Genomic DNA, 15,970 nt, shown 5'->3' on the forward strand with positions numbered 1-15,970 from the left:
CGGCAGGGAAGAGGATCCAGGCACTGAGGAGATTGGGCTGAGATATCCTGATGGATGTGGTTAATTTTTTCTAAGAAATAAGTGGCCAGGTCCTCACCGCTGAGGTTGGTGATGGGGGCCTGTACTTTAGGTTTCAGGAGGGAGGTTTCAAAAAGTCGCTTTGGGTTGTTGGATAGTGAGGTGATGAGGGCGGTGAAGTACGATTGTTTGGCCAGATGAAGGGCAAAGTTATAGGTTATGAGCATGAGCTTATAGTGGATGAAGTCTTCTGCTAAGAGAGATTTTCTCCACTGCCGCTCTGCACACCTTGAGCAACGCTGAAGAAAGCATATTTGCATTGTGTGCCAGGTCTTTCTGCGAGTAGAAGGTGCTGCTTCATCTAGGGCAGTGTTTCTCAACTCCTCAAGACCCCACAACAGGTCATGTTTTCAGGATTTCCTTTGTATTGCACGGGTGCTGGAATTAATGCTTAAAGGGAACCTGTCACCCCCGTTTTTTCAAGAGCAGCTAAAAATAGCGTTAAATAGGGGCAGAGCTGGGCTTTACATTAGTGTATTTTGGAGCCTTTATTCCCCACCTATGCTGCCGAAATACCTTTGTAAAGTCGCCGTTTTGGGCTGTCACTCACGCTGGTCAGGTCATATGGGCGTGGTGACAGGGCTGTTTCTCCCACAGATCTCCGTTGGTGGCGTAGTGGTGTGTGCATGTCCAAGTGGCGAATCCACTGCGCAGCTTCAAGGAAAATAGCGCGATCTGCACTATTCAGCCGTTTATCGGTGGGCGCGGCCATCTTTGTGAGGCCGCGCGTGCGCAGATGGTTCTTCTCGGCTTCCCGGGGCTTCAGGAAAATGGCCGCAGGATGCCGCGCTTGTGCAGATGGAGATCGAGGTGGCCATTTTCCTGCAGCTGAGATGCGAACTCGGCTTCAGGAAAATGGCCGTCGAGATCGCCATCTGCGCACGCGTGGCATCCCGTGGCCATTTTCCTGAAGCCCCGGGAAGCCGAGAAGAACCATCTGCGCACGCGCGGCCTCACAAAGATGGCCGCGCCCACCGATAAACGGCTGAATAGCGCAGATCGCGCTATTTTCCTTGAAGCTGCGCAGTGGATTCGCCACTTGGACATGCGCACACCACTACGCCATCAACGGAGATCTGGGGGAGAAACAGCGCTGTCACCACGCCCATATGACCGGACCAGCGTGAGTGACAGCCCAAAACGGCGACTTTACATAGGTATTTCGACAGCATAGGTGGGGAATAAAGGCTCCAAAATACACTAATGTAAAGCCCAGCTCTGCCCCTATTTAACGCTATTTTTAGCTCTTCTTGAAAAAACGGGGTGACAGGTTCCCTTTAAGCAGGTGATGAAATGATCACCTGTGCAATACTAAGGAAATCCTGAAAACATTACGTGGTGTGGGGTCTTGAGTAGTGTTGAGCCACCTCCCTAGTGTTCGGGTTCGGTTCGTCGAACAGGGAGGTGTTCGACGAACTGTTCGTCGAACCCCATTGAAACCAATGGCAGGCAAACACAAACACATACAAACACATGGAAAACACATAGAAAACACCTTAAAAGGTGTCTAACAGCAGACAAACTGCTCAGAAGACACAACAAACATGGAAAAGTAACAACTCCATATAGTCACGCGAAAAGAAAAGAGTTGGAGGAGTAAAAGGAGGAGGAGACACAGATATAGGCATGTCATGCCCTAAAATCAGGAAAGGCTGGAGTAAAAATCTAAACTCACTATACCAACACCCAGACATCTTGACAAAAAAAATAAAATAAATATCTTTAGGTAGAATGGCGGCGGGTCCATTCAGAACACTTTCCTTAGAAGACGTAGTGGTACCCCCGTTGGGAGTTGTGCCAAAAAATGAACCCAATATATTCAGACTAATCCACCATTTGTCATATCCAAGGGGCAGGTCAGTAAATGACAACATCGACGCGGAACCAAGTACAGTACTATGTACTGTACCTCCTTAGACGAGGCAATCAGGCGGGGCAAGAAGTTGGTAAGGGGCACCCTAATGGCCAAAACAGACATTGAGGGGGCGTTCCGGTTACTACCTGTGCCTCCGAATAGTGTCCTCCCATTGGGCTGCTTCTGTGAAGGAGCATACTACATAGATCGCTGTTTGCCCATGGGGTGCTCCATATCCTGCTCACTATTTGAGGCGTTTAGTTACTTCCTCGAATGTGTTGTCATGGACGTTTGTAAGGCGGCACATATTAACCATTACCTCGACGACTTCTTATGCCTGGGCCCAAAAGATTCACCACAGTGTGAAAACACGCGATAGTCCACCTGTGAGAATAAGAGAGCTGGAGGGAGAGTGGACACTCCAGAGCCGAGGGGTTAGATTGAGAAAGAAAGAAGGCGGTGTAGCTTGCTTCATGGGTGGGGTACTCTGCTGAGTAGCAGAAATTGCTACGAGGCCCAAAAGGATTTCCTGTGCTAGATGCCATTACAAAAAAGTAGTTAGGTAAACAGGCGGTGTAGCTTGCTTCTTGGGTGGGGTACGCTGCTGACTAGCATTAAATTCTACTAGGCCCAAAAAGATTTCCTGGGCCAGATGCCGTTACAAAATAGTAGTTCGGTAAAAAGGCGGTGTAGCTTGCTTCATGGGTGGGGTACGCTGCTGAGTAGCACCAAATTCTATTAGGCCCAAAAGGTTTTCCTGTGCTAGATGCCGATACAAAATAGTAGTTAGGTAAACAGGCGGTGTAGCTTGCTTCATGGGTGGGGTACGCTGCTGAGTAGCACCAAATTCTACTAGGCCCAAAAGGATTTCCTGGGCTAGATGCCATTACAAAATAGTACTTAGGTAAACAGGCGGTGGGTGGCTGGGCTACTCTGCTGACTAGCAGACACTGAAGCTTTGGAGCAGACCTCTGAATCCCAGGCCATAGTATGAGTAAACAACTCTGCAGACGACCCCACCCACCTGGAATTGACGATGGCAACGTCATGTAAAACTCAGCAAGGGGACTAAATAAAGAGTCTCCATTTTTTCCCAAAAAAATCGGCCACAGACACCACTTAAGTGGCATCAATTTCGCCAGAGTTTTTTTTTTTTTTTTTTTTTAAAACAGTTGGTGAGGTGATTTTCAAAAATCATCAAGCTTTTAGTCTCCCCAGGGTGACACAGGGGTAGAAAAGTCCTTGCGGATCCAGGATTTGTTCATCTTGCTGAACATTAGTCGGTCTACATTGTCACTGGACAGCAGCGTGCGCTTATCTGTCAGCACACCACCAGCAGTGCTGAACACACGTTAGAGAGAACGCTGGCTGCGGGGTACGACAAGATCTCCAAGGCGTGAGTGATGAGCTCAGACCATTTTTCAAGATTGGAAGCCCAAAATGAGCAAGGTTCCAGTTCCACAGTCATTGCATCGATGTTAACTTGGAGATACTCTTGTACCATCCTCTCTAGGCGTTGGCTGTGCGTCAAACCTTTTATCTCCTGTGGCCTTGCAAAGGATGGTCTAAAAAAAAACCTTGAAACAATGGGAAAAAATTGCTGTTACCACTAGATACGATGTTACTGTTACGGTTTTAGTGATGACTCGATAGTCCCACTGTTGGCAAGTTAGAACTCAGAGATTCACTACGTGCACCACTGGTGTTTTGTGGAAAATCAGATGTTAGATTCTGTAACAGTCTCTGCTGATACTCCTGCATGCGTGAATCCCTTTCTATGGCAGGAATTATTTTGGCAAATTTACTTTTGTACCAGGGATCAAAGAGTGTGGCAACCCAGTAGTCAGCATTACTTCGGATTCTGACAATCCGAGCGTCATGTTGCAGGTAGTGCAGCAAGAAGGCACTCATGTGTCTTGCGCATCCAGGAGGACCAAGTCCTTAATGTCTTCGTGGTGGCGAGGTGAGAATCATGCTTCCTGCGTCTGCCCTCTCCCCCCAACCTCGCACAACAGAAATTTTATCAAGGTCTCCCTCATCTGATGAGACTTCCATGCCCAGCGCCAGTTCGTCCTCCACTTCTTCCTCACCTCCTGCACCTTCCTCAACAATTTGGCTGCTACCATGCGCCCTCGGTAATCCCTCTCCCCCAGCCTTCAATGCCAGCCGCCTTGGTGATGCCAGCCTTTTTGACCTTGGAGATATGATCCCTTCCGCATACGACTCCTCCTGTTCCTCCATCTGACTCAGAACACTGTGTAAGGTGTGCTCCAGCATGTAAATTACCGGAATGGTCATGCTGATAATGGCATCGTCAGCACTAAACATCTTCGTTGCCATTTCAAAACTGTGCAGAAGGGTGCATAGGTCCCTGATCTGAGACCACTCCTGCAGCATGATTTGCCCCACCTCTTGATCTCGTTGGCCCAGGCTATACGTCATAACGTATTGCACCAGGGCTCGTCGGTGCTGCCACAGTCACTGCAACATATGCAGAGTTGAATTCCACCATGTGGGCACATCGCATTTCAGCCGGTGAACTGGCAGGCCCAACGACTTCTGTAGAGATGCAAGTCGTCGAGCTTTGGGATGTGAACGGCGGAAATGAGCACACCGCGACCATGCCCTCTGCAGTAGCCTATCTAGTCTGGGATAGTGGGATAAAAATTGCTGGACAACCAGGTTCAAAACGTGAGCCATACAAGGCACGTGTGTGACATTGCCCCTGCGAAGGGCCGCACCCAGGTTTGCAGCATTGTCGCACACAGCCTTCCATGGCTGCAGGTTGAGTGGAGACAGCCATTGATGGAACTCGGTCTCCAGAGCTGACCACAACTCCTCAGTTGTGTGACTCACACTTCCCAGACATTTCAATGTAAACACTGCCTGATGCCGTTGAGCCCTGGTGACAGCATAGTGAGGAGGTGTGCAGGATTCCTTCTGCCCAGTTACAACGTGGGTGGCATTACCAGACAGGCTTTGGGTGCAGGTGGAGGACCGAGAGGAGGTTAAGGAGGCAGAAGCAGTGGAGGAACTTCTAGATACAGAGGAGCAACTCGTGGGGACGGCAAGACTCGGACAACAGCCCCTTCTCCTGATGTCGCCGTAGTTACCCAGTGCCCAGTCACCGACATGTAACGCCCCTGTCCATGTCTACTCGTCCAAGTGTCTGTGGTGAAATGCACCCTGTCACACACAGTTTATCAAGGAAGCGGTGATGTTGTGTGCGACATGCTGGTGTAGCGCAGGCACAGCTTTCTTTGAGAAGTAGTGGCGACTGGGCATCTGGTACTGGGGCACTGCGAAGGACATAAGGTCTTGAAAATCCTCTGTGTCCACCAGGCGGAAAGGAAGCATTTCTGTAGCCAACAGCTTGCTGATGGGAGAAATTCAACCTCTTAGCTTTGTCATGGCTAGGAGGAAATGGTCTTTTACTTGTCCACATCTGAGGGACTGAGGGCTGGCTGCCGTGCTTAGACGGAGTTGAGTAGGGTGTCCCCGGCAAACTGCTGGTCTGTGAGGAAGGTGCAGGCGGAGATGTTATGTTGCCTTGATCAAAATGTGGTGTCGATGTCAGAGAGCGCTCAACACCAGCAGGTGTTTCCACTAGCAAATGTCCTGACGACCTGCCAATCACACTGGCTGTTGCGGGTAAAGAGGTGGAAGGTCTGCATCCGAAACCATGTGCGACTGCTGTCCCCACAGTCACAGAGGATGAAGAGGATGCTGATGCACTTGATGGGGCAGACGGAGGTTGACCCGGCCCACTAGGCCGCATTGTAGCACAGTGAGCTTCCCACTGCCAACTTATGCCTCATATCCATGTGACGGTTCATGCATGAAGTACCCAAGCTAGTGATTTTTTGGCCTCTACTGAGATTTTGTTGACAAATCTTACAGACAACATGAGTTGGGTCATCCTTTGCGATGTCAAAAAATGCCCAGGCTATGCAAGGCTTAGAGCCCGTACGACCTGAAGAGCCACCACGACTTCTGGTCTGAGGCACAGTTGGGGTTGAGGATGCAGTTGTTGACGTGCTTCCAGTACTCCGTCTCTGTCCAGGAAGGCGCACCGTTACCTCGTCGTCAGACTCGTCACTAGCATCCTCCTCCACCTCCTCTGCTGACCTCATGGACTGGCGGACTGGGGGTTGACAGTAAGTGGGGTCTACAAACTCGTCATCATCATCCTGTGTGTTTTCACGCCCATCGTCCTCAGTCAAGTCAAGTCAATCAGGTATCTCAGTCTCATCATCATCTTCCTCATTGTCTCCACCAACAGGAGTTACAGTTTGGGAATGAGGGTCTACATTATGCTCAGAACCTTCTTCGTCTGCACCTGGATCCGACTCACAAAGATTCTGGGCATCAGTGCAGATCATTTCCTCCTCTGGATTCACAGAAGCTCTGGAGCAGACCTCTGATTCCCAGGCTATAGTATGCGTAACCAGCTCTACAGACTCAACCATGTGTGTTACCCCATACTCAGATGGCCGGCTGGAGACTTGGGAGCTGTGAGGAAGCAAGTGTGATTGGGGTGACAACTCTGAGGACTGGAGTAGTTGTGATGTTGAAGTTGACATGGAGGAGAGCCCACTTGAATGAGCACTTGATATCAGCACCTGCTGTTTTTGTGCCTCATCTGGAATTTGTAGCGATGGTCGTAAGAAAGGGATCATATCAGATTGTCCACGAAAAGAAGTAGACATCTTACTTTGGCTGGAAGATGGTCTTTCTTCTGCAGATGTTACTGTTGCTTGACCACCTACCCCACGGACACAACCTTTTTTTCCTTTTCCAACACACCTATTCCCCTTTCCACCAGCAGCAGGACTTTTGCCACTCATTTTAGTGCTTAACTAATTGGTAATTCTGCATCTGCAGTTGTTGGCACAACAACCGATGGATGAAAACCGAGCAGAACTGAGTGGCGAAACTGTGGTAATAGGCCCAAAACTAATAACTGGATTGGATGCAGTGAAAATTTAGATACACAGGCGGTATAGTTAGTTTCACAGGCGGGCTACTCTGCTGACGTGCAGACACTGCTCCTAGGCCCTAAACTATCAACCAGATTAGATGCAGTGAAAATTGAGATACACAGGAAGTATAGTTTGCTTCACAGGCAGGCTACTCTGCTGATGTGCAGACACTGCTCCTAAGCCCTAAACTATCAACTGGATTAGATGCAGTGAAAATTGAGATACACAGGCGGTGTAGCTAGCTTCACAGGCGGGCTACTCAGATGACTATCAGACAATGCTACTAGCCCAAAAGGATTGGCTGAGCTAGATTACACCAAATGCTGTGACAAACACTTGCACAGCACTGGCACAGACCTGCCTGGCAATCAGTGCTATGAACTGCTGTAACCTACCCTGAAAAGGGCTGATATTACAACTAGTCCCGACTCCCTAAACCTATCTCTCAGAAAATTCACTAAAAGAAAAAAACACTATTCGTCTGTATAGCGCCCACAGCAGCAGCGGTGCTGTCTAACACTAAGCTGCAGCAGTGAGGAAAGGGTGGTGACGGGGCAAATGGCTGGTTCTTATAGGGCAAGGACATGTGACATACACAGCCAATGACACATGCCCTTGCTTGTGTGCATCACATGCATATTGCTGTGTGTGTACGCACTGCTGATAGGCTGAGAGACTGCACCTCCCCACTGTAAAAGCGGGAAAGAAAAAAAAAAAGGCATTATTTCAGCACAGATCTATCCCCCCGCCCACTATACACTGAAACAGTCTATTAACAATGATAAACAGTTTTAATGTGCAAATCAAGCGAGGCTTTTGCTGAACTTACAGTTATTTAACAAACTCGAACAGCCGAATTTTAAGCAAATTGTTCGGGTTCGTCGACCTACTCGAACACCGCCCAAAACAGCTCGAATTTGAGATTGGCGAACAGTTTGACTCGAACACCGCTCATCTCTAGTCTTGAAGACTGGAGCTGAGAAACACTGATCTAGGGCATTCTTCAGTGTATTATTGAAGTGTGACAATGCTAAGTCTGGACAGGAGAGGGACGAGATGGGGGCTAGAGATGTGTGTCCATAAGCTTCTGGGTATTAATGGTACGTGTATTCCGATAAGTGTGGTAAGTGGGGGTGTCCCGAGTGAGGTGACAATTCTTGAGAGAGAAAGAGGGTTGTGGTCCGAGAGCGGGAAATTAGTAAAGTCGTGCAGCGAGCTGGGACGGGAGAAAACCAGGTCCAGAGTATTCCCGTCCTCATGCGTAGGAGAATTAGTAAACTGTGAGAGGCCGAATGAAGAAGTTAGAGAAAGAAGATGAGAGGCAGATTGGGAGAGGGGATCATTGATGGGGATCTTAAAGTCTCCCATGATGAGAGCGGGGATGTCACAGGATAGAAAGTGAGTAAGCCAGGTGGCAAAGTGGTCTAGAAACAGGTGGGAGGAGCCAGGAGGGCGATAAACTACCGCCACCTGCAAGGAGAAAGGCTTAAAGAATCTGACGGTGTGGACTTCAAAGGAAGGAAATGTAAGGGAGGGAATCTGGGGGATAACCTGGAAAGCACATTGTGATGAAAGGAGCAAACCAACACATCCACCCTGTCTGTTCTCCGCTCTGGCGGTATGTGAAAATTTCAGCCCACCAAACGAGAGGCAGCGGCGGTGGTGTCTGAATGCTGGATCCAGGTTTCTGTAATAGCCAGAAGGTTAAGGGAATTAGAGAGGAAAAGATCGTGAATGTAAGTTAGTTTGTTACACACAGACCGTGCATTCCAGAGAGCACATTGGAAAGCGATAGGAAAAGGCACACACTGTATGTTAAGAAGATTAGCAGGGTTTCTATATGCAGCTGGAGGAGAGTAATGCATGCTGGTGGAGGGAGGCCAAGGGTTGGGGGAGATGTCACCTGAAACGATGCAACGATTCCAGACGGATTATTTTATTATTATTTTAAAGGTCTATTTTTATTGGGAACAAAAGTAAGGTGGATGTGAGTTAATTTTTTAACATTTTTATATTTAGATTTTCTTTCACACCATGTTATTCTTAGAGGATTTGAGCCTGTGATCATCCAATTGCTTGTACTATTTACTGCAGTAACAGTTTGCATTATGCATTATGTAGTTCAAGTCGCAGTCTGGCATAGGAACCCCTCAGCACCTCCTGATCCTGTTGCAGGAAGCTGGCAGGCACCTGCGCTAGATGCAACATCATTTGAATGCTGCTGTCACATTGCTTGAGGCATCTAAGTGGTTTGCAGCCGCAGTTGTTAGAGGTCGATGCAATATAATATTAAATAGCCAGTATCAGCTGTGCAGGTGGCTCTAATCCTGAGCCCACTCCAAACACGTCACCCTAGCGGAGGACGTAGTTACATCCATATGTGTGGAGGCATTAATGATAGAGGAAGTGCTGTATGCCAACCACTCAGCTTATATGCAAGTACCTGTTTTGTAATTCCTGAATTCGTCGGTCGAGCTGCTCAGCATCTCTTTCTAGACGTTTCAGCTCCATCCTGAACCGGTTATACAAAACCTTAAAAAAAAGAAAGAAAGAAAAGGTTAACCCCTTCATGACCTTGCCCTTTTCCATTTTTTGCGTTCTCGTTTTTCACTCCCCTCCTTCCCAGAGCCATAACTTTATTCCGACAATATGGCCATGTGAGGGCTTGTTTTTTGCAGGACAACTTGTACTTTTGAACGACATCATTGGTTTTAGCATGTCGTGTACTAGAAAACGGGAAAAAAATTCCAAGTGCGGTGAAATTACAAAAAAAGTGCAATCCCACACTTATTATTTGTTTGGCTTTTTTGCTAGGTTTACTAAATGCTAAAACTGACCTGCCATTTTGATTCTCCAGGTCATTAAGAGTTCATAGACACCAAACATGTCTAGGTTACGTTTTATCTAAGTGGTATAACAAAATTCCAAACTCTGCCAAAAAAAGAAAAAAAAAATTGCACAATTTTCCAATACCCATAGCGTCTCCATTTTTCATCATCTGTGGTCGGGTGAGGGCTTATTTTTTGCATGCCGAGCTGACGTTTTTAATGATACCATTTTGGTGCACAAACGTTCTTTTGATCGCCCGTTATTGCATTTTAATGCAATGTCGCGGCGACCAAAAAACGTTATTCTGGCGTTTCAAATTTTTTTCTCGCTACGCTGTTTAGCGATCAGGTTAATCCATTTTTTTTTTTTATTTGACAGATCAGGCGATTCTGAACGCGGCAATACCAAATATGTGTAGGTTTTATTTTTTTATTTTATTTTGAATGGGGTGAAAGGGGGGCGATTTAAACTTTAACCCCTTCCCGACCTTTGACGCCACGTAGGCGTCATGAAAGTCGGTGCCATTCCGACCCATGACGCCTATGCGGCGTCATGGAAAGATCGCGTCCCTGCAGATCGGGTGAAAGGGTTAACTCCCATTTCACCCGATCTGCAGGGACAGGGGGAGTGGTAGTTTAGCCCAGGGGGGGTGGCTTCACCCCCTCGTGGCTACGATCGCTCTGATTGGCTGTTGAAAGTGAAACTGCCAATCAGAGCGATTTGTAATATTTCACCCATTATAACGGGTGAAATATTACAATCCAGCCATGGCCGATGCTGAAATATCATCGGCCATGGCTGGAAATACTAGTGTGCCCCCACCCCACCCCACCGATCGCCCCCCCAGCCCTCCGATCTGGCCGGTACACTGCTCCGGCTCCCCTCCGTCCAGTGCTCCGCTCCCCCCCGTGCTCTTGTCCGCTCCCCCCGTGCTCCAATCACCCCCCCGTGCTCCAATCACCCCCCCTGCACTCCGATCCACCCCCCCGGTGCTCCGTTCCACCCCCCCGTGCTCCGTTCCAGCCCCCCGTGCTCCGTTCCACGCCCCCCGTGCTCCGATTCCCCCCCCCCCCCCGTGCTCCGATCCCCCCCCCCCCCCCGTGGTCCCCCCCCACCCCATCATACTTACCGATCCAGCCGGGGTCCCGTCCGTCTTCTCCCTGGGCGCCGCCATCTTCCAAAATGGCGGGCGCATGCGCAGTGCGCCCGCCGAATCTGCCGGCCGGCAGATTCGTTCCAAAGTGCATTTTGATCACTGAGATATAATCTATCTCAGTGATCAAAATAAAAAAAATAATAAATGACAACCCCCCCCCCACCTTTGTCACCCCCATAGGTAGGGACAATAAAAAAAATAAAGAAATTTTTTTTTTCCACTAATGTTAGAATAGGGTTAGGGTTAGGGTTAGGGTTAGGGGTAGGGTTAGGGCTAGGGTTAGGGCTAGGGGTAGGGCTAGGGTTAGGGGTAGGGTTAGGGTTAGGGCTAGGGGTAGGGGTAGGGTTAGGGCTAGGGTTAGGGTTTCGGTATGTGCACACGTATTCTGGTCCTCTGCGGATTTTTCCGCTGCGGATTTGATAAATCCGCAGTGCTAAACCGCTGCGGATTTATGGCGGATTTACCGCGGTTTTTCTGCGCATTTCACTGCGGTTTTACAACTGCGATTTTCTATTTGAGCAGTTGTAAAACCGCTGCGGAATCCGCACAAAGAAGTGACATGCTGCGGAATGTAAACCGCTGCGTTTCCGTGCAGTTTTTCCGCAGCATGGGCACAGCGATTTTTGTTTCCCGTAGGTTTACATTGAACTGTAAACTCATGGGAAACTGCTGCGGATCCGCAGCGTTTTCCGCAGCGTGTGCACATACCTTTAGAATTAGGCTATGTGCACACGGTGCGGCTTTGGCTGCGGATTCGCAGCAGTGTTCCATCAGGTTTACAGTACCATGTAAACATATGGAAACCAAATCCGCTGTGCCCATGGTGCAGAAAATACCACGCGGAAACGCTGCGTTGTATTTTCCGCAGCATGTCAATTCTTTGTGCGGATTCCACAGCGTTTTACACCTGTTCCTCAATAGGAATCCGCAGGTGAAATCCGCACAAAAAACACTGGAAATCCGCGGAAAATCCGCAGGTAAAACGCAGTGCCTTTTACCCGCGGATTTTTCAAAAATGGTGCGAAAATATCTCACACGAATCCGCAACGTGGGCACATAGCCTTAGGGTTAGGGTTGGAATTAGGGTTGTGGTTATGGTTAGGGGTGTGTTGGGGTTAGGGTTGTGGTTAGGGGTGTGTTGCGGTTAGGGTTGTGTTTAGGGTTATGGCTACAGTTGGGATTAGGGTTAGGGGTGTGTTGGGGTTAGTGTTGGAGGTAGAATTGAGGGGTTACCACTGTTTAGGCACATCAGGGGTCTCCAAACGCAACATGGCGCCACCATTGATTCCAGCCAATCTCGTATTCAAAAAGTCAAATGGCGCTCCCTCACTTCCGAGCCCTGACGTGTGCCCAAACAGTGGTTTACCCCCACATATGGGGTACCAGCATACTCAGGACAAACTGCGCAACAATTACTGGGGTCCAATTTCTCCTGTTACCCTTGTGAATCAAAAAAAATGCTTGCTAAAACATAATTTTTGAGGAAAGAAAAATGATTTTTTATTTTCACGGCTCTGCGTTGTAAACGTCTGTGAAGCACTTGGGGGTTCAAAGTGCTCACCACATATCTAGATAAGTTCCTTGGGGGGTCTAATTTCTAAAATGGGGTCACTTGTGGGGGTTTCTACTGTTTAGGCACACCAGGGGCTCTGCAAACGTAACGTGACACCCGCAGACCATTCCATCAAAGTCTGCATTTCAAAAGTCACTACTTCCCTTCTGAGCCCCGACATGTGCCCAAACAGTGGTTTACCCCCACTCATGGGGTATCAGCGTACTCAGGAGAAACTGGACAACAACTTTTGGGGTCCAATTTCTCCTGTAACCCTTGGGAAAATAAAAAATTCTGGGCTAAATAATAATTTTTGAGGAAAGAAAACGTATTTATTATTTTCACGGCTCTGCATTATAAACTTCTATGAAGCACTTGGGGGTTCAAAGTGCTCACCACACATCTAGATAAGTTCCTTTCGGGGTCTAGTTTCCAAAATGGGGTCACTTGTGGGGGGTTTCTACTGTTTAGGCACATCAGGGGCTCTGCAAACGCAACGTGACGCCCGCAGAGCATTCCATCAAAGTCTGCATTTCAAAACGTCACTACTTCACTTCCGAGCCTCGGCATGTGCCCAAACAGTGGTTTACCCCCACATATGGGGTATCAGCGTACTCAGGAGAAACTGGACAACAACTTTTGGGGTCCAGTTTCTTCTGTAACCCTTGGGAAAATAAAAAATTCTGGGCTAAATAATTATTTTTGAGGAAAGAAAACGTATTTATTATTTTCACGGCTCTGCATTATAAACTTCTATGAAGCACTTGGGGGTTCAAAGTGCTCACCACACATCTAGATAAGTTCCTTTGGGGGTCTAGTTTCCAAAATGGGGTCACTTGTGGGGGGTTTCTACTGTTAAGCCACATCAGGGGCTCTGCAAACGCAACGTGACGCCCACAGAGCATTCCATCAAAGTCTGCATTTCAAAACGTCACTACTTCACTTCCGAGCCCCGGCATGTGCCCAAACAGTGATTTACCCCCACATTTGGGGTATCAGCGTACTCAGGAGAAACTGGACAACAACTTTTGGGGTCAAATTTCTCCTGTTACCCTTGGGAAAATAAAAAATTGCAGGCTAAAAGATCATTTTTGAGAAAATAATTTTTTTTTTTTTTTCATGGCTCTGCGTTATAAACTTCTGTGAAGCACTTGGGGGTTCAAAGTCCTCACCACACATCTAGATTAGTTCCTTTGGGGGTCTAGTTTCCAAAATGGTGTCATTTCTGGGGGATCTCCAATGTTTAGGCACACAGGGGCTCTCCAAACGTGACATGGTGTCCGCTAATGATTGGAGCTAATTTTCCATTTAAAAAGCCAAATGGCGTGCCATCCCTTCCGAGCCCTGCCGTGCGCCCAAACAGTGGTTTACCCCCACATATTGGGTATCTGCGTACTCAGGACAAACAGGACAACAATATTTGGGGTCCAATTTCTCCTATTATCCTTGGCAAAATAGGAAATTCCAGGCTAAAAAATCATTTTTGAGGAAAGAAAAATTATTTTTTATTTTCATGGCTCTGCGTTATAAACTTCTGTGAAGCACCTGGGGGTTTAAAGTGCTCAATATGCATCTAGATAAGTTCCTTGGGGGGTCTAGTTTCCAAAATGGGGTCACTTGTGGGGGAGCTCCAATGTTTAGGCACACAGGGGCTCTCCAAACGCGACATGGTGTCCGCTAACAATTGGAGCTAATTTTCCATTCAAAAAGTCAAATGGCGCGCCTTCCCTTCCGAGCCCTGCCGAGTGCCCAAACAGTGGTTTACCCCCACATATGAGGTATCGACGTACTCGGGAGAAATTGCCCAACAAATTTTATGATCCATTTTACCCTACTGCCCATGTGAAAATGAAAAAATTGAGGCGAAAAGAATTTTTTTGTGAAAAAAAAGTACTTTTTCATTTTTACAGATCAATTTGTGAAGCACCTGAGGGTTTAAAGTGCTCACTAGGCATCTAAATAAGTTCCTTGGGGGGTCTAGTTTCCAAAATGGGGTCACTTGTGGGGGAGCGCCAATGTTTAGGCACACAGGAGCTATCCAAACGCGACATGGTGTCCGCTAACGATGGAAATAATTTTTCATTCAAAAAGTCAAATGGCGCTCCTTCCCTTCCGAGCCTTACCATGTGCCCAAACAGTGGTTTACCCCCACATGTGAGGTATTGGTGTACTCAGGAGAAATTGCCCAACACATTTTAGGATCCATTTTATCCTGTTGCCCATGTGAAAATAAAAAAATTGAGGCTAAAATAATTTTTTTGTGAAAAAAAAGTACTTTTTCATTTTTACGGATTAATTTGTGAAGCACCTGGGGGTTCAAAGTGCTCACTATGCATCTAGATAAGTTCCTTGGGGCGTCTAGTTTCCAAAATGGGGTCACTTGTGGGGGAGCTCCAATTTTTAGGCACATGGGGGCTCTCCAAACGTGACATGGTGTCCGCTAAAGAGTGGAGCCAATTATTGATTCAAAAAGTCAAATGGCGCTCCTTCCCTTCCAAGCCCTGCCGTGCGCCCAAACAGTGGTTTACCCCCACATATGAGGTATCAGCGTACTCAGGACAAATTGGACAACAACTTTCGTGGTTCAGTTTCTCCTTTTACCATTGGGAAAATAAAAAAATTGTTGCTAAAAGATAATTTTTGTGACTAAAAAGTTAAATGTTCATTTTTTCCTTCCATGTTGCTTCTGCTGCTGTGAAGCACCTGAAGGGTTAATAAACTTCTTGAATGTGGTTTTGAGTACCTTGAGGGGTGCAGTTTTTAGAATGGTGTCACTTTTGGGTATTTTCAGCCATATAGACCCCTCAAACTGACTTCAAATGTGAGGTGGTCCCTAAAAAAAATGGTTTTGTAAATTTCGTTGTAAAAATGACAAATCGCTGGTCAAATTTTAACCCTTATAACTTCCTAACAAAAAAAAATTTTGTTTCCAAAATTGTGCTGATGTAAAGTAAACATGTGGGAAATGTTATTTATTAACTATTTTGTGTCACATATCTCTCTGGTTTAACAGAATAAAAATTCAAAATGTGAAAATTGCGAAATTTTCAAAATTTTCGCCAAATTTCCGTTTTTATCACAAATAAACGCAGAATTTATTGACCTAAATTTACCACTAACATGAAGCCCAATATGTCACGAAAAAACAATCTCAGAACCGCTAGGATCCGTTGAAGCGTTCCTGAGTTATTACCTCATAAAGGGACACTGGTCAGAATTGCAAAAAACGGCAAGGTCTTTAAGGTCAAAATAGGCTGGGTCATGAAGGGGTTAATATTTTTTTTTATTTTATTATTTTTTTTTTTTTACTTTTGCCATGCTTCAATAGAAGCTGGCATAACTCGATCGGCTCAGCTACATGGGATCGCTCCTATGTCGCTGAATTCCTGCATTGCAATGAGCGCCGACCACAGGGTGGCGCTCATAGCAATTTGGCATCAGCAACCATAGAGGTCTCAAGGACTTCTACGGTGACTATGCAGATGCATCGCTGACCCCCGATCATGTGATAGTAACAG

At 47.1% G+C, this 15,970-nt stretch overlaps 1 protein-coding gene across 5 annotated transcripts in view; it reads right to left on the minus strand.

Moving 5' to 3' along the window:
• The window catches only part of SMC6 (structural maintenance of chromosomes 6), a 133,115-nt gene that overhangs the window by 62,622 nt on the left and 54,523 nt on the right, over positions 1 to 15,970 (minus strand). For all 5 annotated transcript variants that reach the window (XM_069728125.1, XM_069728124.1, XM_069728126.1 and 2 more), the window contains exon 12: positions 9,359 to 9,447. In XM_069728125.1, coding sequence (XP_069584226.1) covers positions 9,359 to 9,447 — 89 coding nt within the window. The remainder of the gene's footprint in view (positions 1 to 9,358; positions 9,448 to 15,970) is intronic.

Source organism: Ranitomeya imitator, chromosome 5, assembly GCF_032444005.1.
Source record: "Ranitomeya imitator isolate aRanImi1 chromosome 5, aRanImi1.pri, whole genome shotgun sequence".
Taxonomy (NCBI): domain Eukaryota; kingdom Metazoa; phylum Chordata; class Amphibia; order Anura; family Dendrobatidae; genus Ranitomeya; species Ranitomeya imitator.